This window comes from Sarcophilus harrisii, chromosome 3, assembly GCF_902635505.1.
Source record: "Sarcophilus harrisii chromosome 3, mSarHar1.11, whole genome shotgun sequence".
NCBI classification, from domain to species: Eukaryota; Metazoa; Chordata; class Mammalia; order Dasyuromorphia; family Dasyuridae; genus Sarcophilus; species Sarcophilus harrisii.
The window spans coordinates 236,262,570-236,290,043 of record NC_045428.1 but is presented as its reverse complement, the minus strand read 5'-3'; the positions used below and the strand labels follow the sequence as shown (position 1 = coordinate 236,290,043).

Here is a 27,474-nt window from a genome sequence, read left to right as displayed (position 1 = left end):
CAGGCATTAGATATTTTTCATGTGAAAAACCTTATACCCAGAGTGGTCTTTTCCCCCATTAAACTGATTTTCAACTTTGTTAGAGAGAAGAAAAATCTCTTTTCCCACGCAGAGCCATTGAAGAGAGAAATTTTCTTCTTCCTGAAGGAATAGCATCTATGGATATGAGATTGACAATCACGTGGAGGGAAACCAAGGAAAATCAGTGAAAACAGTTTTGTTAATCAGTGAAAGAAGTTTATTAGAAAATATTAACAGATCCTTTAGCCATAATATATCAGAACTGAGTACACTTGCTGAAAATGTTGCTGGAGGTGCCTTCCTCATGACAGTTGAGATTCAGTATCATTTCCCAGAAGAAAGGATCCAGAGGCTTCTGAATCCCTGGCATTATACTGCTCTGAGTGTTTCATAGGAATACTGAGACTTCTTGTGATGTTTCTCCTATATCACCCAGATGTAGAAGTGGGTGGAAGGTAATGCCCTTAAAATGCCATGGAATTACACCAAGCAGGGTTGCACAAAGATTCCAGGTAACTGCAGGAGCAGGTGGTTCTTCAGTAGAAGCCATAGGAAGAATACCTTCCACAGCAAGATGGGCGGCAGCAGCCATAGCCATAGCCACCATAGCCCAGGCCTCCATAGCCATAGCCACCATAGCCCAGGCCTCTACAGCCACAACTGCCATAGCCACAGCCTAGGCCACGGTAGCTGCCACATCCACAGCCATAACCAGAGCCATAGCCATAGCCCAGGCCTCCATAGTAGCTGCCATAGTAGCTCATGGTTTCAAGTTTCACAGATTTGGAAGGATGTCAGGGTTTGCTTAGGGTGAGTGTGTAGAGGAACATGTTCAGGGGGCCTTTTATACTCTTTGAGAAGGAGGTGTGGCCCATTAATTTTAAATTGCATCATTCCCATTAATGAACTTGCAAAAGCAAAATCACATTCATGTCATTGTTTGTAGATGGGGAAGAATTTCTCCATCTCATTAAGGTTGTTGTTTTCTCTTGATATGCTGTTTCTCTATGAAGATTTTATCAAGGATGTCATTCCTGTGATAAGAAATGATTGTAATGTTGCCAAAGCATATGTAGTTAATGTGGCTGGTGTTCTACACAGTCTTCATAGTAGGTCTCTCTTGGGGATATTGTCCTTATTTCACAGCTTGAAAGTCTAGCCTTCTGATTCTTTCAGTGTGCTTCAGAATTGTTTGTTTTGAAAAGTTCACTTTGAGAATGAAGTGGCAGCAAGTTTCAAATTGAAATTGAGATAAATGTGGAGAAAAAAAATGCATGGAATTAGGTAATCTAATTATCATTCCCAAACCACTATAAACATTGTTTATACTCCACCTGTACTTTGCATTTAGGGATGGAAATAGAAAGAAATGTCATTAGAATCCCGGGTTCTTAGAAAAGTCTAAACTTTTAAGGACAATAAAAATGTAAGAAACCTGCCACAAAACTGGGGGGGGGGGGGGGGGGGAGTCTGAGGGGGGGGGGGGGGGGGAAGGTAATAGGAAATTTCAGAGGCATAGATACAAACTCCTAGAACAGTGGGGTAATGTCACATGCCATAGATAGGATTTAACCCAGGACTCTTTTGGACTATCAAAAGTCAGAAGAGAAAGAAGTAGAATGGAGAGGAATTTTGGCATTCTAGGTAGCCAGACAGAGAAAAGTCAAGAAGTAGGAAAAGCCTTGTTATAGTGAAAGCAGGTAGACTACATGGGGCAGAACTACAAAATGTTGGGAGAAGTATTAAACATAATTTGGGAAGGTATGATGGGGTCAGCTAATGAAGAAGGTGAAGTGCCAGAGAGGGGCTATCTAATTTAGCCAGTACAAAACAAAAAGAAACCGGAGTTTACCAGAATATTAGTGTAGTGATTGGGGATTAAGGAGTGGTTGTAACACAGAGGAATCAAAAGATTGTCTAGGACAATCCCTTGATCAGTTGATCAGAGGATGGATCTGGGTGGGAAAAAAACTGAGGCATGGAGACTAATCAAAAGATCTTGCAGAGAGTCCTGTGAAGGCTGGTGTAAAATGTTTTTTTTTTTTTTTTTTAAAGCAGCAAGAGTGTTAGGATTGCAGAGACTTTGGGAAAGGAGAAAGAAGTTTTGCTAACTGATTGCATAGGTATGATATAAGGTCTTCTCTGAGTCTGACAACCTGATTCCCTGGTTTGATATCAATTCTCTAGACATTTTAAGAGCAGTTTTGAATAGATAAGTTGCTTTTGAAGATGCAGGGTGAGATTTTTTTGTAGTTTGGGGGGTTTTGAGATGTGTAGGAGACATCAATTTGAAATTCCCAAATAGACAATTCATGATGTAGAACTGGTGCTAAGGAGAGATTTTTGTCTTTTTCTAGAAAAGAGGCAATGGTGGGGAAAGAGAGAGAGAGAGAGAGAGAGAGAGAGAGAGAGAGAGAGAGAGAGAGAGAGGAAAAGCTTAATGCAGAGGAAAGAAAAGAGAGAATCGTAGACTTCACTCAATAGACTTTAGATAACAAACCAGTTGTCCACCTTTGACCACCAGGAATGAGCAATCTGTCTGGAAGTAGAATACCCAATCTCTATAGGAGCACAAATTGGCCAGCCTTTTCAAGAATTAAATGGTAATGAAGAAGAAGGAAAACTTAGGAAATGCCATTAGTTGTGGGCATGAAGAAATTACTGGGTTCTCTGAAAAGAATAGTTTCTCTTAAATTTTCTGTCAGAACACAAGACTTTCAAAGGCAGAGAAACAAGAGCCTGAGTCATTTGTATTGACATTAGTACAACCATGGACTTTCTAAATGTGCAAGTACAGTTGGCGGTGATAATCTGAATTTGGGAAGCATCAAGAATTGCTGACCTTGGTAATTAGCCACCTGTACCTGTGAAACAGGTGAAATGCTTTTCTGAAACCTTAGCCGGTATAATGAGTGTTAGAAAGTGGGGAGTTGGAGAAAATAGCAGTCCATGGCAGATGAGGTTGTTATCAACAGAGACAGTGTAGTGGAGAAAAGGCAGGCTTCAACTCTCTTGTGTGGATTTTAGAAATGCATTTTGTGATCAGAAGAAAAAAGAGATCAAACTGGTAGGGACAGCAATTGAAGCTGTAGTTTTTTTTCTTGACATCTAAATCCCACATCTGCAGTCAAAAGGATAAAGCAATCCAGTAAGATTTTATATGACAGCCAGACCTCCCACAGAAACCTTGAGGTTGCATGAAGAGGGGCATAAGAAGCGAGAATTCAGGAAAATGGAGATGGACCATCATTAATCTGCATTACTCAGGGTATGTTTCATCTTCAGCCAATCTACTGAGCATCTAGAAAAGTCCAGACCATTTGGAAAAAGGACCTGTAGTTCAGGGCCTCTGGGGATCACTTGAAGGAACTGGGACTTGTGAGTTTAGCTGACCTTGAGGGGACTAAGCCAGCATTTAAAAAAACTTTTTAAAAATGACCACCACAAAGTATAGGCATTAGATATTTTTTATTTCTTGCCATATAAGAGAGCTTAGAACCAGAGTTGTTTTTTTATCTCATTAAACTGTTTTTCAACTTTATAGCAGAGAATGAAAGCTAACTTTTCCCAGTGAGAACTATTGAAGAGAGAAGTAGTCTTTCTGGAGGATTAGTATTTGTTGATGTGACCTTGAGAGTGTGTCTTTCTGGAAAGGATAGATGAATTATTTAGAGGTATGTTCTTGGAGGAATTTAATGGAATGTGTGTCCTGAGCATATCTCTGTTGAAAAGCCAAAGGATCCATAAAAATACTCTTTTTTTTTTCTGAATAGAGAATAACAGTTGAGTGATAGCTACAGTAGCAGATACTCATTTCTAGATAAATCACAAGAGATTAAGGTCCATTATTTATAGCACTTGTAGTGTTTCCTCTACTGCATGAGACTCTAATTCCTGTGATAAACATTTCAATCTACAAAAAACTGATTAAGTCCACTCTATGTTCTAAGTGGAGTACTAAGCACTTTTCCCCAAAGAACTTGTCTGAGGCATATGATTTTGTGGGTGAAAGGTCCAAAGCCTAGATGTGGAAAAGTACATAAAATACTGTTTTGGGAGGACTTTGGGGTTAGCCCAAGTCCTGAATATCTGAATCTGCCTATGGGAGACTCAGGAGGATATCAAACAGGAGTCAAGAAATTATTCAAGAAAACCTTCTACTTTATATACCCTATGCTCTTACATTACTATAGAGTACTGTGCATGCACTGACTATAGAGTACTTGTGCATGTGCTAACTATATAGTACTGCACATGAGTTTATAAGATGCTGCACATGCATCAACTTGCTGTTATGTATAGATATTTCCTTGCCACATCAGTACAACTCTGTTTTAAAGCTAGCATAGGTTGTCACTCCTCCCTGCCCCCTAACTTCTTGGGAACCCTGAGATACCATTAGAGGAGATGGAGAGCCAAACCAGACATATCAGTAGGGTTCCTTATTGGGCTAAAAAGTTTTATACCTCACCCAGTGTTTCCCATTATCTGTGGGAATCTACATCTCACCCTTTCTTTTGTTTTAATTGAAGCAGGTATACATCAGTGGTTAGATCCGTAAAATGGTGGATAAAAAGTTTCAGCATGGGAGGAATCACATAGGCAAGTGGTAATATCACAAACAGCAAGATTCCATAAAAGACTTCCAAGAGTCCCCAAAGGAAAATATAGAAAAAAAACTGTTGTCTTGTCTCTCATCCATCAAACCACCTCATGTAGGTGGTATATGTTTGTGGTTACCTATTGTGAGTTCACAGCCACATGTTATACATCATTTAGTAGTCATAAGAGAGTCCAAAAACAATCTATTGTCCATCACTTCATGTGTCAGGGAAACCAATGACTTCTGCAGGCTTTGAAGTCCTGCATAGTCAATTGCCATACACATAGGGCTAACAGCATGTAGTTTTAGTGGCAGTGTAGTCAGAGAGTCAATTTCCTGGCCCTTCTTCATTTTGAGGATCTTCTCTTTTTCTTTCTCTCTTTGTTGGACAAGTCAGCACCCATTGGATTCTTTTTCTATCTGGAGATAGAAACCCTTTGTCTCAAGTGGTTAATCTATCTGGTTCCTTCTATTCACTATTCTCCAGATCTCTCCACATCAACTGGCAAATATCCAAAGATTCTGGAGCTGCTTGAACTGGACACTGGTCTTCTGGTGAGTTATAAAATCTGTCTGCTCATCAAAAACCCAAAAATTGATACTATAAAGGGCTAAGTTTAGAAATTCTCTAGGATTACCCATGGCTCCCTCTCTTTTTTGTTTTTGGAGAAGCATCTTAATATCTATGTTTTTTCTTTCTACTATTACCTATCCTTGAAGGTTGAAACAGGATTCTTCCCTGGAGTGAGCATAGGAGCATGGAAAGGGAAGCAAGCTGAACAGGCTTTTACTATGCTCCTAGCTTCCTCTTTTGTTCTTCTTTTTTTGTTGTTGTTTTTCTTTTGTTTACATTCTGTAGACATAAAGCTCATGTGGCCTGATATTTAGAATGAGATTCTTGGGGCCTGAAATAGAAGAGTGTTGGCTAGCATGGTGAGAAGATAATCTGTTTCTGTTTCCATAAAAAATAGATCCAGGAAGACCAAAATGAGAAGGAAAATGCAAGAGATAATACTTACCTGGATGGCTTTGCACTTGCTCCAGAAGTTCCTTAAAAGCTGAAATATATTAGATGCTACAAATTTTATCTGGGCTGTGGTAATTCTTTCTTCCACACTTACTGAATAAGCTGAATCATATAGCACTGAAATGAGTTTTTGGTCTGGTTGTGCTGGGGGGGGGGGAGGGGTGTCACCCATTCGATTACACTGTCTCCTTGGATGAAGAACTTCTATAGGTGTTTCCTTTGTAGTAAAAAACTTTATTTCCAAGGGTTTTTGAGTGACTCTTTCAACCTCATTGGAAAAAGCCAGTTCAGCTTCACTCAGAGCTTCTTGGCCTTCCTTCATAAGCTGATAGAGAGAATCCAAAGCACTGTCTCCCCTTAAGACATCACACACTGATTGTATTTGATGAGTAGTTAAGCCTAACACTGGACACATCCATAGGATATCTCTTATAAATTTCTGAAAGTCATTTAAAGTGGTCAATTTCTCTGTTCTTAAGGAAAGTTTTTGTACCATAGGATACCTTTTGTACCTTAGGATATACTTAATTTCCTAAATATTGAAAAGGAGCATGCCTTTGACTTTATTCTGGTGCTATGTTCAACCAATAGTGCCTTAATGTTTCTATGGTCTTCTGCAGACATGCTTCTAACATTTGCTCCTCAGGAGCACATCCTAAAATATCATCCATATAGTGTAATAATATCAACTTTTGGAAATGCTTTCCTTACTGGAGCAAGAGTAGCAGTTACATATATCTGACACATGGTGGGGCTATTTTTCATTCCCTGTGATAAAACTGTCCATTCTTTGGCTAAATTCACACTGGATACAGAAAAAGCAAATTTTTTCATACCCTCTCTATCCAAAGGGATAGAGTAGAAGTAGTCCTTAACATCTTTGACCCAAAGAGAACATTGAGTTCTCTTGATTGGTAATTGAGTTAGGGATGGAAGCCACGGTTGAAGAGCTCCCATTGTCTCTATTTGATCATTTACTTTCCTTAGATCAGTTAACATCCTCCATTTCCCAGATTTCTTTTTCTTTGGTAAATACAGGGAAATCCTAAAGGCTCAGAGAAGGCTGTAGGTCCCCTTGGGCAAATTGCTCTTGTACTATATCTAATAAGGCTTGATTTTATTATCTGGTTAAGGGTCACTGTTCCACCCATATAGATATATTAACTTTCCATTGGATAGGGATAGGTGTAAGGGCTGGCAGGCCTTCAACAATGGCTCTCTCTAAAAAGCCAAGGTGTGGTCAATTGTAATCTCAGCTACTATAAAATGTGTCTTCTCCACAGATTGATAGGGATTTATTTAACTACAAATAGGGTGAACACTCTCATTTTATTTTCAAATTTCCATCTTAAAGGGGTGGCACTAAGTTCAGTTGACCTGGAGCCTCCTATACCAGACATATGGGAGTTTGCTGCAGTCTTTAGCCATTGACTGGGCCAGCTGGTGCTTCTAATGACTGTATAATCTGCACCTTGTCTACCAATACCTTCAGTCGTACACTATTTACATAAATAGTGAGCATAGGATGGTCAGCTGTAACATCTGCCTTACAATATTCCTGGATTCTGTTGCTGGGAGTCAAAATTTGAATAAATATCACCAAATTGCATACCAGGACTGTGTATCAGGAGGCCTGATGCTACTACTTCTCCTTGGTGATAAGATCACACCTTGTTTACCTATACTAGTGACTGGGATATTAGCTACACATTCCCCAGTTTCCCAGATCGGTGTATGGCTGGACACTGTTTTGTAAGCACTCTCAGAGGGTGAAATAGTGAAGCCTACTGTATGTGGAGGCAAGAGATCTGCAGGCTGGATGGGGATAGGTTTCAACTTTCCAAGGAATATCATAGTAATCCTAGTGGTATACAATGCTATTTGTCCTAATTTCCACCCCCCTGCCCCATTGGCATATTTGCCAATATTCCTCAAGTGCTTTGTGCCTGGGGCCTGGAACTGAGCCCCATCTTCCGTTTCCCTGGTCCGATTTTCATTCTGATGCCCAGTAGAAACCCTTGTTAGATTTTGCACATGGAGTTTTAGGTCTTGTTCCTCTACCTGTTTTTTCACTTTATTTTTTCTCTTATTATCATTTTGCCATCATTGAACTCTCAAATTCCCTGCTTTACCACACTGAAAGCACTGACGAGTCTCTTTGGGTGTCCCTCCCCTGTTTTTCCTAAGTTCAGGTTTTGAAAGGCTTGCATCATAATCTGGGCATAAAAGGTATGTGTGCCCACTATGGCATAACGTCTTACGATCTCATGTAAAAAGGACAATATTTTTCAGCCCCAGTATAATGCTTTTATACTCCTCATTAGAGGTTTCTCTAGTAATTTGTTTTATCATAATTTCTGTTGCTTCATTTTCCCCAACAATCCATATGACAGTAGTCTGTTGACATCCCACAAACTTTGCAAAGGGTTCATTGGGACACTGCACTATTTTTGTGAAGGCTTCCCCTTTATCTTGTTTTCCTGTGAGAGTGCCCTCAGAAGGAGGAATTTCCTCATATGCTGCCAAAGGGTGATTAATCTGTGCTAAATTGTCTGCATAAGAACTTACACCTGCCAGTTCATCAAAGATGACTTGTATATTAACTCCAGACTGCTCATTTCATTGAGCAGAGTTCTACAGAGTTCACTCTACTCAGAAAGCCACAACACTCCGTCCAAATTCTAAACATACTTTTTCCTGTGGATTTCCAATCATTAGGGGTTAGGATTTCATAAGCCAAATATTCTAATAACACTGTAACATAACATATAGGCCCATAGACATTGCAAGCCTTTTTCAGATCCTTGATAACTTCTAGGTCAAAAGGAGCTTGTCTTCTCCTAATTTGACTTGAGGGCCCCATTAGGTTCCAGTTCTTCAATTACAGGGTATGCTTCCACTGTCAATCCAAATATATCTCTTCCTTGAATGAACAGACTCCTATTTGAATATTCTCTGAGTCCCACCTCTTCCCTCCTTACTTGAGATCAGGTCTTGGGCAGAAGCAAACATTCAGGGCTCAGGTCTCTTCTCTTGCCTTAAACAGTACCTCTTATAATCAGGACATAAAAGGAGAATAAGATGGCAGCACTGGAGGTGCTGAGAGTACCACTGCCTTTCTTGTTTTTCTGTTTCCTGCCCACAAATGCAGAGTTGAGGAAGGAGGATGAAAAAGTAGTGGATAAGGGAACGGGAGATATAACAGGGGTGCAGGTGCATGGGGAATTGCAGGCAGGGTGAGAACTGGGGAAGTGACACACCCTTCAAACCTCCCAACACCATCTTTGTCTTTGTCTCTGTTCAATGTGCCCCACCCTTTAGAGTTGTTCACTATCTTTTTGTTTATTTTCCTCATCCTCTTTTGTTTGGCACCCTACACTAAAAGCCCTCTTTTCTTGAAAGATCTCTCAAAGACATTTTTTTAAACATGGTACATAAGAAATGTGTGCTTAGGGATTAAGCCAGGGCACACAGTATAGTAATATTCAGTTAGTTGTTCTCCCACTATCTTCCACTTCTCTGACTCCAACATCTCCTCTTTAGGGAGCCATGGAGACATGGGCTCCACAATATCTAAGAATTCAGTGATGTACTTCTGAGTTACTAACAACCTTGCTTTTCATTTTGGCTGGAAAATGAAAGTGACTAGATTAGCCCTTGTTGAATCTTCCTCTTGACTATTTGTACTTATGCTGTTCCTGGGGAATGGAGATTCCTTACCCAAACTCACACTATTTGCATCAGCTGAGCTGCTCCTGGCCCCAAGGTGGGTTCCAAATGTTATGGGAGGACGTTGGGATTAGCCCAAGCCCTGAATGTCTGGTTCTGCTCACAGGCACCGGCCCCAAGCCTTGATCTCAGGTGAGGAGTGAAGAGGCAGGACTCAGGAGGATATTCAAATAGGAGTCTAGTTATTCAAGGAAGCCTTCCTCTTTATATACCCTACACTCTTAAATAATTGTAGAGTCTTGCTCATGCACTAACTATAGAGTACTATGCGTGCACTTATAGGATATTGCATGTGCAACAATTTGCTATTATTTACAGATGTTTCCTTGCCATGACAGGACAACTAACTCTACTTTAAATATAGCACAAGTTGTCATACCCCCTGACTTCTGAGGAAAACCAAGAAGATGTTAAGGGGGATAGACAGCCAAACCAGACATGTCAGCAGGGTTCCTTACTGGGTTAAAGGTTTTATACCTTGCCCAGGGTTGCCCTCCAGTTGTGGTCCTCTACATGATACTTTTTTCCCCTTGGAGTCTGAGTTACTAAAGAGTTTAGGTATATGAGGAGTTTGAAGACATTGTTTACAAATCAGTCAAGAACAATCTTGTGAGCTGGACTAGCTGTGTAGTTTGTTGGAAGAGATAGAACACATCACAAGGGCATTGTTCAATTACAACCTTTAGGCTTGACATATGACTCTTTTCTGTAGGTTTTGTTGTATGTTTTTCACTTGTCCTGTCCTCTTAAACTTCATATTGGTATTTGATAACAAAGGAGTGAAAGATAACTAGAAATCAGTGGATTATTCCACATACTGACAGTCATTAGTGACCATTTGCATTTGGAAGTGATAGACAATGAGCATGAAGTAATGAACATGGAAATCTTAGTGATATGTTGAGTATTAAAAGCCAGACACTTGGAGTCGAAGAGACAGGCCACATAAAATAGGGATAATTTTTTTGAGTGTAGTAAAATGTGACGTGGGTATTATGCATTATGGCATTACTAAATTTAAATGTTGCTGAATTCCCTTTTTGAATAAGAAAATAAAATGCTTTTAAAAAACACAATGAAATCTGGAGAATTCTTTCATTGCAAAAGATGAATTGGAGACCAAAGATTTTGCAGTTATACACAAATGTAAGAGATTGAATGAATTGTGGTGTGAGATTGACTCAAATGTAGATGGAGATCAAGGAAAAAAGTCATCGGGTTTTTAGGTAAATCAAACACTTTTAAAATTTAAACAGACTCTGGGCGGTTCGGGGTTTGGACCTTTGGTTCTTAATTGGTGTATTTTGAAGGAAGGTAGGTACTTTTGAATCACTTTCATTTCACTGCTCTAAGTGTTTTGTGGGGTCTTGTGGGAATCTCCCATATCCCCAAGGTAGGGTGGAAGGTGTGCCCAAAATGCCATGGGTTCAGCCGGCAGGGCCTGGAACAGATTCCAGGAAAGAGAAGGGTTTTCAGGGAAAACCTAGGAAGAAACCCACAAATGGGCGGTGGCACCATAACCCATCCCAACCCAAGCCCAGGCCCTTAATGGCCCCATGGCCAGGCCTCTACAGCCACAGCTGCCATAGCCAAGCCTAGGCCACGGTAGCTGCCACATCCACAGCCAAACCAGGAGCCAAGCCATAGCCCAGGCCCCCTTAGTAGCCGCCCCGGTAGCTCATGGTTTCAAGCCTTCACAGATTTTGGAAGGATGTCAGGTTTGCTTTGGGTAAGTGTGTAGAAGGAAACATGTTCAGGGGTTTTTATATTCTTTCAGAAGGAGGTGTAGCCCATTAATTCTAAATTGCATAATCCCCATTAATGAACTTGCAAAAGCAAAATCACATTCTTGTCATAGTTTGTTGCTTGGGAAGAATTTCTCCATCTCATTAAGGGTGTTGTTTTCTCTTGAATGAGTTTCTTAAGGAAGATTCTACCAAGGGGATGTCATTCCTGTGATGAAAGGGTTTAATGTTGCCAAAGATTATGTAGTCAAAGTGGCCCGGTAATTTACAACAGTCTTTGGTAGGGTTTCTGGGGGATATTGCCCTTATTTCACAACTTGAAAGCCTAGCCTTCTGATTCTTTCTGCTTCAGAATTCTATTTCTTTTGACTAGTTCTTTTTGAGAATGAAGGGACAACAAATTTCAAATTGAAATTGAGATAAATGTGGAGAAAAAATGCATGGAATTAGGTAATCTAATTATCATTCCCAAACCATTTTAAGCATTGTTTATACTCCACCTGTACTTTGCATTTAGGGATGGAAATAAAGAATTCACCAGAATCCCGGTTCTCGAAATGTATAAAAGTTTTAAGGGACCAATGAAAATATGAAAATAAAAAAACCCCCACAAACAAGGGGGGGGGGGGGGTGGTAAAAGTTTATGGGAGGAATTTAAAGGAAAATTCAAGCCCCTAGAATCAGAAGGGCTTGCATAGATAGGATTTAATCCAAGACCTATCTAAAGTCAGAAGAGATAGATGTAGAATGGAGAGGAATTTTGGCCTTGTAGGCAACCAGACAGAGAAAAGTCATGGAGAAGAAACATGAAAAGCATTGTTATAGTGAAAGGCAAAGGCTACTTGGGGAGAACCACAAAATGTTGGGAGGAAAAATTAAGAGTACTGAGTCTGGAAAAATTTAGGGTCAATAATGAAGGTTGAAATGCCAAGGGCAGAATACCATTAAACCAATTTAAAAAACAAAAAAACTGAAGTTTCTAGAATTAAGGTAGGGTTGGGGATTGGAGTGGTTTATAACCTTTTAAACGGAGATTTGTCTAACAATCTTTGACCAGGCCTTGAGAGGACTGACCTGGGTGGGAAGAAAATTGGAGGCATGGAGACTAATCAAAAGATTTTTTGCAAAGAAAGTATTGTAAAGGCTGATCTAAAACAGAGATTTAAAAAATTGGTGGAAAATGTTAGAATTAAATTTTGGGGAATGGAGAGAAAAGGGTTTTGCTATCTTGATTGGATACGTGTGATATTGAAGGGATCTTTCCCCAAAAAAATATTTTTTTACAGTCAAAGGTTCTATAAAGGCCCCCATTTCCCAAAAATATTAAGAATTAACTCAATTTATAAAAAAAATCGCCATTCTCCAATTGAAAGGATATGAACAGACAACTCCAGATGAAGAAAAGAAACTTTTCTAACATATGAAAAGATGCCTCCAAAGTCAAATTAATCAGAGAAAATCAAATTAAGACAACTCTAAGATAAACTAACACACCCTAGGGTTGGCTAAAAGATGACAGGAAAAATAATGATGAATTTTGGAGGGATGGGGGAAAACTGGGACATTGATGATTGTTGGAAGAGGTGAACGAACCAAACCATTTTTGGAGAAGTAAACTATGCTCAAAAAGAATCAAACTGTGCATACCCTTTTGATCAAAATGTTACATTGGGATTATATCCCCAAAAGATTATAAGAAAGGAAAAAAAGGGATCTGTTTATGTGCACGAATGTTTGTGGCAGCCTTTTTGTAGTGGTTAAAACTGGAAACTGAATGGATGTCCATCAGTTGGAAGAATGGTTGAAAAAATTAAGAAAATGGAATTTCCTTGTTCTGAAAGAAAACCAACAAGGATAATTTCAGGGCCTGGAGAAACTTACATGAACTGAATGCTGGGAAATGAGCAGGACCAGGAGATCATTATATACCTTAAAACTACAAGATGAAGTTCTGATGGGATCAGGCCATCCCTCAGCAACGAGATCCCAAAACTTTCTAATGGAGAGTAATTGAACCTGAACTAGCTGTCCCCAGAAAAGAACCTGGGAGAGACAAAAATCATTACATTGAATTCCCAATCCCTATATTTATGCACAATTTGCTTTTTGATTTCCTTCACAAGCTAATTGTAAATATTTTGGAGTCCATTCTTTTTTCACAAGCAAAAAATTTTTTCGGTATCTTATTGTGTATCTAATTTATATTTTTAAATATATTTAAATATAACCATCCTGCCATCTAGGGGAGGAGTGGGGGAAGAAGGTGAAAATTGGCAAGAGGTTTGCAATTGAATGCTGTTAAAATTACCCTTATATCATGTAAATTGGGTATTAAATAAAAAAAAAAAAAAAAAAGATCTACCCCAAGTCTGAGAACCTGATTTCCTAAAATTCTTTAGACATTTTAAGAACAGTTTTAAATAGATAGTTGGTTTTTTGAGGAAGGAGAATGGGGTTTTTTTAGTTCTAGGTGTTTTAATGGAAAAAGACATCAATTTGAAATTCCAAAATAGACAATTCATGATGGAACTGGTGTTGAAGAGATTTTGCCTTATTATAAAGGTGGAAGCAGGGTGACTGAGAAGGAAAAAAAAGAAAGGGAACACAGAGAAAGAAGGGCAATTACCAGGGAAGGGAAGGGAAAAAGAGAACCAGAAAGGAACCCACACACACACATACAGAGAGAGAGAGAGAGAGAGAGAGAGAGAGAGAGGAAAAAGGGCCCTTGGTGTTCTGGGAGCTTGAAAAGGGTCCTCTTTCCTTACCAAAGGGCAATAGAGGGAAAGAAAAGAAGAACCTTGGTTTCAATCAATATACTTTGGCTAAAGTTAATTGTTCACCTTTGACCACCAAGAATGAGTAATCTGGCTGAAAGAAAGGTCTCCAAGCTCCATAGGACTCCAATTGGCCAGTCTTTTCAGGAACCAAATCGGGGATCAAGAAGAAGGAAGACTCAAGAGAGGCCATTAGTCGTGGGCATGATGAAATTACTGGGCTCTCTGAAGAGAATAGGTTCTCTTAAATTTTGTCAGACCACAAGACTTTTAAAGACAATGAAAGGAGAGCCTGAGCTGTCTCTATTGATTTCAGTATAATCGGCATTTCTAAATGTACAGGAAGTGCTGAAAATCGAATTTGGGGAGGATCCGGAATATCCTGACAGGAGTCAAAAGGTATTCCCTGAGGAGTTGAGGGAAAGCCTTTTTCTTGAAACCCTCAGCCAGGGTAATGAAACCAACAGAGTGGGGGGAGTTAGAGAAAATAACTTGAATCCATGGCAGATGAGAATTTTCAACAGAGAGTAAAATGGAGAAAAGGCAGTTTTCACACCCAGTGGAGGATTTTAAGAAAGACAAAAGGGATCAGAAAAAAGTAAAATCAAACTGGAAGGGCCAGCAATAAAAGTTGTAGTTCCTTCCTTTTTATTTTTTTTATTTTGTTTATAAACTTCTTACAACTTCAGTCAAAAGTATAAAACAGTTAATAAGTTTTTTCTATAAGAGATCCCACAGAAATCTTGGGGGTTTTGAAGAGGGGCCAAAGGCGGAATTCAGTAAAATGGAGATGATGGATCATCATTAATCTGACCTACCAGGGCATGTTCTCATCTTCAGCCAATCCTATTGAGCATCTAAGAGAAGTCCACACCCTTTTGGGAAAAAGGAACCTATGGCCGGACCCTCTGGGGAACTTTTTGAAGAAAACCTAGGAATTTTGGGTTTAGGACCCCGGGGATTTGGCAGGTTTTTAAGGACTTAAAAAAATGAAACATGTAGTGCAGACATAGATATTTTTTTTTATTTCTTGCCATGGAGAGAACTTAAAATTGGGGTTCTTTTAAGAAAACTCTTTTTTCCAAATTCGAAACAGAGAATGAAAAGTTCTTTTTCCACTGAGGCTATTGGAAAGAGAAGGCATCTTCTTCCTTGATGGAACAGTATCCTTTGATGGACCTTAAAAGGACTCTTTCTGGAAAAGATGGGAAAGAATCATTTTAGGGGTATGTTCTAAGAGGAATTGAATGAATTATGTCCCCTGAGGAATATCTCTGTTTGAAAAGTTAGGGATTCAAAAATTACCATTATATTTTTGGAATGGAGAAAGAAAGGGTTTAGAGTGATCCTTTACAGTAGCAGAACTCAATTTAAGACAAATCCGGAGACATAAGGGCCCTTATTTGTAGCATTGTAGTGTTTCTTCACTGCATAAACCCTTAATTTTAAGCAATTAAATTTCAGCTTATAAAAAAGGTTTCATTTGGGTTCTGGGTTGGAGGTTAAGCCCTTTCCCCAGGCCCCAAAGGGACTTGGTTCAAGGGATAAATTTGTGGCAAAGTTCAAAGCCAAGGTATGAAAAAGTCAATAAGATACTTTCTTCCTCCTTAAGCTTGAGTAGTTGTTCGACATTCTTTACTAATCAGCCAAATTCCCACATGGATGGGAGGCCTCCAGCCTCGCAAATGTTGTGACTGATTGGCTGTGTAGTTTGCTGGAAAGAGATGGAACATATCAGAAGGGTCTGGTTGTATTACAACCTTCACATTTGACATATGACTCTCTTGTACTGTCCTGCTAAACTTCATATTGGTAATTGATGACAAAACTATGAAAGATAACTAGAAATCAGTGGATTATTCCACATGCTGACAGTCATTAGGGGCTATTTGTATTTGAAAGTGAAAAACCATGGGCATGAAGTAAAACATGGGACCCTTTAAAATTTTGAACATAAAAGTTCTGGTTTGCCTTAGAGGTAAGAGGAAGCCACATAATATAAACTTAAACTTGACTCTAGTAAAATGGGACCTTGGAATTAATTTATGAATTTATTAATTTTTAGTACTATAGCATTCCTATTTTAAATATAAAAAAATAAAATGCTTTTTTTTAAAAAAAATGAAATTGGAGGGAATTCTGCTTTCGGGAAAAGATGAATTGGAAGGAAAGACAAGGGAAAATCAAGATTAATAAACGTGGTATGGAGATTGACATACATGAGATGGAGATATCAAGGAAAAATCATGAAACCAAGTTTTATTAATAAGTGAAATAACTTTATTAAAAAATTGTAAAGCCTCTCGGGATAATATATCAGAAACTTGGCAGACACTCTCCCAAAATCTCCTGTTGAGGGATTGGTGTATTTTCAGAGGGAAGGATCCTGGTGCTTCTGTATTTCCTGGCATTCACTGCTCTAAGTGTTTCATAGGAATGGGTGAGACCTTCTTGGTGGTGCCCCCTTAATTACCCAAGTTGTAAGGCCAGGTGGAAGGTGATGCCTTGAAATTCCATGGAAAATTCCACCCAAAACGGGGTTGGGCCCGGGATTCCAGGACACTTTTCGGGAATGGGTGGTTTTTCAGAGAAGCCAGGGGAAGGGTACCTTCCCAGCAAGATGGGTGTGGTTTAGCCAAGCCATAGCCTCCATGGCCCAGGCCTCCATAGCCAAGCCACCATAGCCCAGGCCTCTACAGCCCCAAGCTTGCCATAGCCAAGCCCCAGGCCACGGTAGCCTCCCATCCACAGCCAAACCGGGGCCAAACCAAGCCCAGCCCCAAATGGCGCCAATAGTCCGCGGTTTTCCAAACCCGGAGGAAGGATGTCAGGGTTTGCTTTGGGATGAGTGTGTAGGGGAATATGTTCAGGGGGACTTTTATACTCTGAGAAAGGAGGTGTAGCCCATTAATTCTAAATTGCATAATGTGTAGCCCATTAATTCTAAATTGCATAATCCCCATTAATGAACTTGCAAAAGCAAAATTACATTCTTGTCATAGTTTGTTGCTTGGGAAGAATTTCTCCATCTCATTAAGGGTTTATATGATGTTTCTCTATGAAGATTCTACCAAGGATGTCAACCTTATTAAGAAAAAAAGATTGTAATGTTCAAAGGCATATGTAATTTAATGTGGGGGCCCACACAGTCTTCATGGTAGGCCTCTCTTGGGGATATTGCCCTTATTTCACAACTTGAAAACCTAGCCTTCTGATTCTTTCAGTAAGGGAAAGCAAGTTTCAAATTGAAATTGAGATAAATGTGGAGAAAAAATGCATGGAATTAGGTAATCTAATTATCATTCCCAAACCATTATAAGCATTGTTTATACTCCACCTGTACTTTGCATTTAGGGATGGAAATGGAAAGAAATGTCCCGGGAATCCCAGTTCCAGAAAGGTATAAAGTTTTAAGGACAATGAAAATATGAAAATAACAAGAAACCTGCCACAAACATGGTGGGGAGGTGATGGGAGATTTCAAAGGCAAAGATTCGAGCCCCTAGAATCACAGGCTTGCATAGATGGGATTTAATCCAAGACCTATCAAAAGTCAGAAGAGATAGAAATGGAATGGAGGAATCAGCCTTGTAGGCAACCAGACAGAGAAAAGTCAAGGAGAAGAAACATAAAACATTGTTATAGTGGAAAGAAGTGGCTACATTGGAGAACCACAAAAATGTTGGGAGGAAAATTAAGAGTACTGAATCGGAAAGGTTTAAAGGGGGTCAGCTTAATGGGTTGAAATCCGAACAGACTATTCACTTAAAAACCAAAACAAAAAAAAAGAGACTGAAGTTTTACCTAATATTATTTTAAGATTAGGGAAAGTGGTTATGGCCTTTTGGAATGGGTTTTTAGGGACCAACCCTTGACGTTGATCAGAGGATTGATCTGGGTGAGAAAAGAAATTTGGTTTGGAGACTAATCAAAAGATTTTGCAGAAAGTATTGTGAAGGCTGATCTAAAACAGAATTTTAAAAGTGGCAAGAAAGTTAGGGATTAATACTTTGGGGAATGGAAAAGAAGTTTTCCTTTATCTGATTTGGATAATGGATAAAGAGACAGCTTGTTCTTCCCCGTTCCGAAAGAACCGATTTCCTGATTGGTTATTTCTTTGAAATTTTAAGAGAAAGTTTTAAATAGATAAGTTGTTTTGAGGAAAAATGGAGATCTTTTGAAAGTTCTAGGTGTTTGAGATGTTAAAGACATCAATTTGAAATTCCCAAATAGACAATTCATGATGTAGAACCAGTGTTGAAGAGAGATTTTTGCCTTATTATAAAGGTGAAGCAGTGACTGAGAGAAAAAGAAAGAGACAGAGACAGTGACAGAGACAGAAAGGGATACAGAGATAGAAAGAAACACAGAGAGACAAAAAGACAGACAGACAGACACACACACATACAGAGAGAGAGAGAAAGAGAGGTGCCCTGATGTTCTGGGAGCTTCAAAAGGTCTACTTTCTAGTCAGAAGGAAAAGCTTCTAAATGGAGAGTAAAGAAAAAGAGAGAACCTTAGGCTTCAATTAATAGACTTTGGATGACAAGCTATTTGCTCACCTTTGACCACCAAGAATGAGTAATCTGTCTGGAAGAAAAGTATCCAAGCTGTATAGGAGCTCCCAATTGGCCAGTCTTTTCAGGAACCAAATGCGGATCAAGAAGAAGGAAGACTCAGGAGAGGCCATTAGTTGTGGGCATGACGAAATTACTCGGCTCTCTGAAGAGAATAGTTTCTCTTAAATTTTCTGTCAGAGGAAAAGATAATGTGGAATGTTGGAGGGGATATAGGAATATTGGGACACTGATACATTTTTGGTGGAATTGTGAAAACATCCAGCCATTCTAGAGAGCGATTTGGAACTATGCTCAAAATGTTATCAAAGTGTGCATACCCTTTGATCCATCAGTGTTTCAACTAGACTTATATCCCAAAGAGATCTTAAAGAAGGGAAAGGGACCTGAATGTGCAAGAATGTTTGTGGCAGCCCTTTTTGTAAATGGCAAGAAACTGGAAACTGAGTGGGATGCCCATCAAATGCTGAATAAATTGTGGTATATGAATGTTATATGAAATATTATTGTTCTGTAAGAAATGACCAGCAGGATGTTTTTTTTTTTTAATTTTTTTTTTATTATAGTAACTTTTTATTGACAGAATCCATGCCAGGGTAATTTTTTTACAACATTGTCCCTTGCACTCACTTCTGTTCCAATTTTTCCCTCCCACCCTCCACCCCCTCCCCTAGATGGCAAGCAGTCCTATACATGTTAAATAAATAACAGTATATCCTAGATACAATATATGTGTGCAGATCCAAACAGTTTTCTTGTCAGCAGGATGTTTTCAAAAAGGCCTGGAGAGACTTACACGAGCTGATGCTGAGTGAAATGAGCAGGACAAAGAGATCATTATATACTTCAACAACAATACTGTATGATGATCAGTTCTGATGGACGTAGCTCTCTTCAACAATGAGATGAACCAAAATCAGTTCCATTTTCAAAATGGAACCAGCACCCAGCGGAAGAACCTGGGAAATGAGGTGAAGTAATTGGTTTCCATTCCCTCTGTTTTTGTCTGCCTGCATTTTTTATTTCCTTCACAAGTTAATTGTACATTATTTCAAAGTCTGATTCTTTTTGTGCAGCAAAATAACTGTATGGATATGTACATATATATATTGTATTTAACATATACTTTAACATATTTAACATATATTGGTCTACCTGCCATCTGGCAGAGGGGGTGAAGGAGGGGAAAAATTGGAACAAAAGGTTGTGCAGTTGTCAATGCTGAAAAATTACCCATGCATATATCTTGTAAAGAAAAAGCTATACTACTACTACTACTACTAATAATAATAATAATAATAAAAAGAATTATGGTGCTGAAAAAAAATTTTCTGTCAGACCACAAGACTTTCAAAGGCAGTGAAACAAGAACCTGAGTTGTCTATTGATTTCAGTATAGCCATGGCATTTCTAAATGTGCAAGTACAGGGAAATACAGATAATCTGAATTTGGGGAGGATCATGAATATCTGGCATAAGTAGTCATCCAGGTATTCTTGTGAGTTCAGGTGAAATGCTTTTCTGAAACCTCAGCCAGGGTAATGAATGTCACAGAGTGGGGAGTTAGAGAAAATAACTGAATCCATGGCAGATGAGACTATTATCAACAGAGAGAGTAAAATGGAGAAAAGGAAGACTTTCACACTCTAGTGGAGGATTTTAGAAAGACATTAAGTGATCAGAAGAAAAGTAAAATCAAACTGGTAGGGACAGCAATAGAAGCTGTAGTTCTGTTTTTTGGCTTATAAATCTCTTACAACTTCAGTCAAAAGTATAAACAGTCCAATAAGTTTTTCTATGACAGCCAGATCTCCCACAGAAATCTTAAGATTGCATGAAGAGGGGCATAAGGGACTAGAATTCAGTAAATTGGAGATGATGGATCATCATTAATCTGCACTACTCAGGGAATGTCTCATCTTCAGCCATCATTAATCTGCACTACTCAGGGAATGTCTCATCTTCAGCCAATCTATTGAGCATCTAGAGAAGTCCACACCATTTGGAAAAAGGACCCATAGCTCAGGACCCCTGGGGATTTTTGAAGAAACTAGGACTCTTGGGTTTAGCAGACCCTGAGGGGATTATGCCAGTTCTTTTAAGGACTTAAAAAAATGACCAACACGAAGTATAGGCAATACATATTTTTTATTTCTTGCCATGTGAGAGAACTTAAAACTGGAGTGGTCTTTTACCCCATTAAAAACTCTTTTCTAACTTTGTAACAGAGAATGGAAAGTTCTTTTCCCACTGAGCGCTATTGAAGAGAGAAGGCATTTTCTTCCTGATGGAACAGTATCTGTTGAAGTGACCTTGAGAGCATGTCTTTCTGGAAAAGATGGATGAATCATTTAGAGGTTTGTTCTAAGAAGAATTGAATGAACGATGTCCCCTGAGAATATCTCTGTTGAAAAGCTGATGGCTCCATAGGAATACTCATGCTTTTTTCTGAAGGGAGAATAAGGGCTATGAGTGATAGCTTACATAGCAGATACTCATTCTAAGACAAATCGCAAGAGACATAAGGTCCATTATTTGTAGCACTTGTATTTTCTTCTACAGTATAAAATACTAATTCAAGCAATAAACATTTCAACCTATAAAAATTAAGTTTCAGCTGGGTTCTAGATTGAGTACTAAGCTTCTCTCCCAGAACCCCCCAAAGGACTTGTCTGAGGGATATGAGTTTGTGTGTGCAAAGTTTAAAGCCAGAGAATGGCAAAATAAATAAGATACTTTCTTCCTCCTTGAGTTTGAGTAGTTGTTTGAGGGGTTTGAAGACATTCTTTACAAATTAGCCAAATTCTTACATGGATGGGAGAGTCTCAGCTCAAAAACTGTGAGCTAGACTGGCTATGTAGTTTGCTGGAAGATGGAACATATCAGAAGGACATGGTTGTATGACAACCTTCACATGTGACATATGGCTCTCTTGTACTGTGCTCTTAAACTTCATCTTGGTAGTTGATAACAAAATGATGAAAGATAACTAGAAACCAGTGGATTATTCCACATGCTGACAATCATTAGGGGCTATTTGCATTTGGAAGTGAAAATCCATGGGCATGAAGTAATGAACATGGGACCCTTTGAGAAATTTTGAACATAAAAAGTCAGTCAGTATGCACTTGGAGTATGAGATAGGCCACATAATGTGAGCATAAAATTTTTGACTCTAGTAAAAGGGGACTTGGACTTGGATTTTGCAGTTATACAAGTGTAAGTCAAGATTGAATAACTTTGTGGTGTGAGATTGACACTCATGTAGATGGAGATCAAGGAAAAATCATGAAACCAGTTTCATTAATAAGTGAAATAACTTTATTAAATATTATAATAGCTCTCTCAGCATGATATATCAGAGCTGAGTACACTCTCTGGAATCTCTGCTGAGATTCACTATCATTTCCCAGAAGGAAGGGTCTGGGTGCTTCTGAATCCCTGGCATTTCACTCCTCTAAGTGTTTCTTAGGAATGCTGAGACTTCTTGTGGTGTCTTTCCTACATTATTCAACTATAGATGCAGGTAGAAGGTGATGCTCTTAAAATGCCATGGAATTACACCAAGCAGGGTTGCACAAGGATTCCAGGACACTGCAGGAACAGGTGGTTTTTCAGTAAAAGCCATAGGAAGAATAACTTCCACAGCAAGATGGGCGGCAGCAGCCATAGCCATAGCCGCCATAGCCCAGGCCTCCATAGCCATAGCCACCATAGCCCAGGCCTCTACAGCCACAGCTGCCATAGCCATAGCCTAGGCCACGGTAGCTGCCACATCCACAGCCATAACCAGAGCCATAGCCATAGCCCAGGCCTCCATAGTAGCTGCCATAGTAGCTCATGGTTTTAAGCTTCACAGATTTGGAAGGATGTCAGGGTTTGCTTGGATGAGTGTGTAGGGGAATATGTTCAGGGGGACTTTTATACTCTTTCAGAAGGAGGTGTGGCCCATTAATTCTAAATTGCAAATTCCCATTAATGGACTTGCAAAAGCAAAATTACATTCTTGTCATAGTTTGTTGCTTGGGAAGAATTTCTCCAACTCATTAAGGGTTGATAAGATGTTTCTCTATGAAGATTCTACCAAGGATGTCATTCCTGTGATGAGAAATGATTGAAATGTTGCCAAAGCTTATGTAGTTAATGTCGCTGGTGCTCAACACAGTCTTCATGATAGGCCTCTCTGGGGGATATTGCCCTTATTTCACAACTTGAAAGCCTAGCCTTCTGATTCTTTCAGTATGCTTCAGAATTTTGTTTCTTTTGAACAGTTCTTTTTGAGAATGAAGGGACAGCAAGTTTCAAATTGAAATTGAGATAAATGTGGAGAAAAATGCATGGAATTATGTAATCTAATTATCATTCCCAAACCATTATAATCATTGTTTATACTCCACCTGTACTTTGCATTTAGGGATGGAAATAGAAAGAAATGTCACCAGAATCCCGGTTCTCAGAAATGTATAAAGTTTTAAGGACAATGAAAATATGAAAATAACAAGAAACCTGCCACAAATATGGCGGGGTTATGGAGATTTCAAAGGCAAAGATTCAAGCCCCTAGAATCAGAGGCTTGCATAGATGGGATTTAACCCAATAGTCTTTTTGACTTTCAATAGTTAGAAGAGATAGAAGTAGAATGGAGAGAAATTTTGACCTTGTAGGCAACCAGACAGAGAAAAGTCAAGGAGAAGAAACATGAAAAGCATTGTTATAGTGAAAGCAAGTAAGCTACATTGGTAGAACCACAAAATGTTGGGAGGAAAATTAAGAGTACTGAGTCTGGAAAGGTTTAAAGGGGTCAGCTAATGAAGCTGAAATGCCAGAATGCCAGACAGAGACTATCTACTTAAACCAGTACAAAACAAAAAGAAACTGAAGTTTACCATAATATTATTGTAGAGATTGGGGATTAGGAGTGGTTATAGCCTTATTGGAATCAGGAAATTGTCTAGGACAATCCCTTGATCAGTTGATCAGAGGATTGATCTGGGTGGGAAGAAAATTGAGGTTTGGAGACTAATCAAAAGATTTTGCAGAAAGTATTGTGAAGGCTGATCTAAAACAGAGATTTAAAAGTGGCAAGAAATGTTAGGATTACATACTTTGGGAATGGAGAAAGAAGTTTTGCTATCTGATTGGATGGATAATAGAGATAAATCAAGTTCTTTCCGAAGTCTGAGAATCTGATTTACTGATTTGTTTTCAGTTCTTTAGACATTTTAAGAGCAGTTTTAAATAGATAATTTGCTTTGAGGAAGGAGAATGAGATCTTTTGCAGTTCTAGGTGTTTTGAGATGTGTAAGAGACATCAATTTGAAATTCCAAAATAGACAATTCATGATGTAGAACTGGTGTTGAAGAGAGATTTTTGCCTTATTATAAAGGTGAAACAGTGAGTGACTGAGAGAAAAAGGGAAAGACAGAGAGAGAGATAGAGAGACAGAAACAGAGAAAGAGGGAGGGAGAGAGAGAGAGAGAGAGAGAGAGAGAGAGAGAGAGAGAGAGAGAGAGAGAACAGTGTTCCTGGTGTTCTGGGAGCTTGAAAAGGTCTATTTTCTTACCATAAGGAAAAGCTTAATGCAGAGGAAAGAAAAGAGACAACCTTAGGCTTTGATTAATAGACTTTGGATGACAAGCTAATTGTTCACCTTTGACCACCAAGAATGAGTAATCTGTCTGAAAGAAAAGTATCCAAGCTGTATAGGAGCTCCAATTGGCCAGTCTTTTCAGGAACCAAATGGGGATCAAGAAGAAGGAAGACTCAGGAGAAGGCCATGAGTTGTGGGCATGACAAAATTACAGGGCTCTCTGAAGAGAATGATTTCTCTTAAATTTTCTGTCAGACCACAAGACTTTCAAAGACAGTGAAAGGAGAGCCTGAGTTGTCTCTATTGATTTCAGTATAGCCATGGCATTTCTAAATGTACAGGGAAGTGGAGATAATCTGAATTTGGGGAAGATCATGAATATCTTATGTAGGTAGTCAGCCAGGTATTCCTGCCAGTTCAGGTGTGAAATGCTTTTTTGAAACCTCAGCCAGGGTAATGAATGTCAGAGAGTGGGGAGTTAGAGAAAATAACTGAATCCATGGCAGATGAGACTATTATCAACAGAGAGAGTAAAATGGAGAAAAGGCAGACTTTCACACTCTAGTGGAGGATTTTAGAAAGACATTAAGTGATCAGAAGAAAAGTAAAATCAAACTGGTAGGGACTGCAATAGAAGTTGTAGGTTTTTTTTTTTGTTTTGTTTTTGCTTATAAATCTCTTACAACTTCAGTCAAAAGTATAAAACAGTCCCATAAGTTTTTATATGACAGCCAAACCTCCCACAGACATCTCGAGATTCCATGAAGAGGAACATAAAGGGCTAAAAGTCAGTAAAATGGAGATGATGGATCATCATTAATCTGCACTACTCAGGGCATGTCTCATCTTCAGCCCATCTATTGAGCATCTAGAGAAGTCCAGACCATTTGGGAAAAGGACCTGTAGCTTAGGTTCTCTGGGGATCTCTTGAAGAACCTAGAACTCTTTGGTTTAGCAGATTCTGAGGGGATTATGCCAGCTTTTTTTAAGGACTTAAAAAAAAATGACCATCACGAAGTAGAGGCAATAGATATTTTTTATTTCTTGCCATGTGAGAGAACTTAAAACTGGAGTGGTCTTTTACCCCATTAAAAACTTTTTCCCAACTTGGTAACAGAGAATGAAAAGTTCTTTTCCCACTGAGAGCTATTGAAGAAAGAAGGCATCTTCTTCCTGATGGAACAATATCTGTTGAAGTGACCTTGAGAGCATGTCTTTCTGGAAAAGATGGATGAATCATTTAGAGGTGTGTTCTAAGAGGAATTGAATGAACTATGTCCCCTGAGAATATCTCTGTTGAAAAGCTGATAGCTCTAAAGGAATACTCATGCTTTTTTTCTGAATGAGAATAAGGACTATAAGTGATAGCTTACAGTAGCAGATACTCATTTTAAGATAAATTGCAAGAGACACAAGGTCCAATATTTGTAGCACTTGTAATTTCTTCTACTGCATAAAATACTAATTCAAGCAATAAACATTTCAACCTATAAAAATTGATTCAGTTTCAACTGGGTTCTAGATTGAAGTACTAAGCTTTCCTCCTTCCCCAAAAGACTTGTCTGAGGGATGTGAGTTTGTGTGTGCAAAGTTAAATGCGAGAGTATGGAAAAGTAAATAAGATACTTTCTTCCTCCTTGAGTTTGAGTAGTTGTTTGAGGGGTTTGATTTCTTTACAAATTAGTCAAATTCCCACATGGATGGGAGAGCCTCAGCTCAAGCACAATGTTGTGAGCTGTATTGGCTGTATAGTTTGCTGGAAAAGATGGAACATATCAGAGGCATGGTTGTATGGCAACCTTCACGTTTGACATATGGATCCCTTGTGCTGTGCTCTTAAACTTCATGTTGGTAGTTGAGAACAAAATGATGAAAGATAATTAGAAATCAGTGGATTATTCGATATGCTGACAGTCATTAGCGACTATTTGCATTTGGAAGTGAAAAACCATGGGCATGAAGTAATGAACATGGAAACCTTTGAGAAATTTTGAACATGAAAACTCTGTCAGTATTTACTTGGAGTGTAAGAGATAGGCCACATAATATAAGCATAAAATTTTGACTCTAGTAAAATGAGACTTGGACATTATGTATTATGACATTACTAAATTTAAGTACTATAGAATTCCTATTTTAAATATGAAAATAAAATGCTTTTTTTTTTTAAAGAAATCTGGAGAAATCTGCTTTCATTGCAAAAGATGAATTGGAGACCAAAGATTTTGTAGTTATACAAGTGTAAGTCAAGATTGAATAACTTTGTGGTGTGAGATTGACACTCATGTTGATGGAGATCAAGGAAAAGTCATGAAACCAGTTTTATTAATAAGTGAAATAACTTTATTAAAAATTATAACAGATCTCTCAGTATGATATATCAGAACTGAGTACACTTTCTGGAATCTCTACTGAGATTCAGTATCATTTTCCAGAAGGAAGGGTCTGGGTGCTTCGAATCCCTAGCATTCACTGCTCTGTTTCTTAGGAATGGTGAGACTTCTTGTGGTGTCTCTCTTATATCACCCAGGTGTAGAAGCAGGTGGAAGGTGATGTCTTGAAATGCCATGGAATTACACCAAGCAGGGTTGCACAAGGATTCCAGGACACTGCAGGAACAGGTGGTTTTTCAGTAAAAGCCGTAGGAAGAATAACTTCCACAGCAAGATGGGCGGCAGCAGCCATAGCCATAGCCACCATAGCCCAGGCCTCCATAGCCATAGCCACCATAGCCCAGGCCTCTACAGCCACAGCTGCCATAGCCATAGCCTAGGCCACGGTAGCTGCCACATCCACAGCCATAATCAGAGCCATAGCCATAGCCCAGGCCTCCATAGTAGCTGCCGTAGTAGCTCATGTTTTCAAGCTTCACAGATTTGGAAGGATGTCAGGGTTTGCTTTGGGTGAGTATGTAGGGGAACATGTTCATGGGGACTTTATATTCTTTCAGAAGCAGGTGTGGCCCATTAATTCTAAATTCCATAATTTCCATTAATGAACTTACAAGAGCAAAATCTCATTTTTGTCATAGTTTGTTGCTTGGGAAGAATTTCTCCAGCTCATTAAGGGTGTTGTTTTCTCTTGAAATGCTGTTTCTCTATGAAGATTCTATCAAGGATGTCATTCCTGTAATGAGAAATGATTGTAATGTTGCCAAAGCCTATGTAGTTAATGTGGCTGATGCTCCATCCAGTCTTCATGGTAGTCTTCTTATCCTGGGAATATTGTACTTACATCACAACTGGAAGACCTCATCTGATTCTTTCAGCGTGCTTTATTATTCTATTTATTTGGAACAGTGCTCTTTGAGAAAGAAGTGACAGCAAGTTTTACATTGAAATTGAGATAATTGTGGAGGAAAAAATACATGGAATTAGGTAATCTAAGTATCATTTCCAAAGCACTAT

The 27,474-nt window shown here is 38.9% G+C and overlaps 3 protein-coding genes and 1 long non-coding RNA gene across 4 annotated transcripts; 1 reads left to right on the top strand and 3 right to left on the bottom strand.

Moving 5' to 3' along the window:
- Positions 1-556: 556 nt before the first annotated feature.
- LOC111719652 (keratin-associated protein 19-3-like) lies at positions 557-879 on the bottom strand. Its single transcript, XM_023498866.2, has one exon. It carries the CDS (start codon positions 783-785, stop codon positions 558-560), a length of 228 nt encoding a protein of 75 aa, XP_023354634.1. The 5' UTR covers positions 786-879; the 3' UTR covers position 557.
- A 3,990-nt stretch (positions 880-4,869) lies between these two features.
- Positions 4,870-25,326, top strand: LOC116422332. The gene is made up of 3 exons (XR_004232923.1): positions 4,870-5,179; positions 20,705-20,833; positions 25,185-25,326. It is a non-coding gene; the product is annotated as an uncharacterized LOC116422332 (long non-coding RNA).
- On the bottom strand, positions 21,786-22,355 carry LOC116422331 (keratin-associated protein 19-5-like). Its single transcript, XM_031959232.1, has one exon. The coding sequence runs from the start codon at positions 22,316-22,318 to the stop codon at positions 22,091-22,093; it is 228 nt and encodes a 75-aa protein (XP_031815092.1). The 5' UTR covers positions 22,319-22,355; the 3' UTR covers positions 21,786-22,090.
- A 1,106-nt stretch (positions 25,327-26,432) lies between the features above and the next one.
- LOC105749797 (keratin-associated protein 19-5) lies at positions 26,433-26,964 on the bottom strand. Its single transcript, XM_031959231.1, has one exon. It carries the CDS (start codon positions 26,922-26,924, stop codon positions 26,697-26,699), a length of 228 nt encoding a protein of 75 aa, XP_031815091.1. The 5' UTR covers positions 26,925-26,964; the 3' UTR covers positions 26,433-26,696.
- Between the last annotated feature and the right edge of the window lie 510 nt (positions 26,965-27,474).

Bases quoted from the DNA above. Each gene is read 5' to 3' on its own strand.
- LOC111719652 (XM_023498866.2), bottom strand. From the start codon at position 785: ATGAGCTACTATGGCAGCTACTATGGAGGCCTGGGCTATGGCTATGGC.
- LOC116422331 (XM_031959232.1), bottom strand. From the start codon at position 22,318: ATGAGCTACTATGGCAGCTACTATGGAGGCCTGGGCTATGGCTATGGC.
- LOC105749797 (XM_031959231.1), bottom strand. From the start codon at position 26,924: ATGAGCTACTACGGCAGCTACTATGGAGGCCTGGGCTATGGCTATGGC.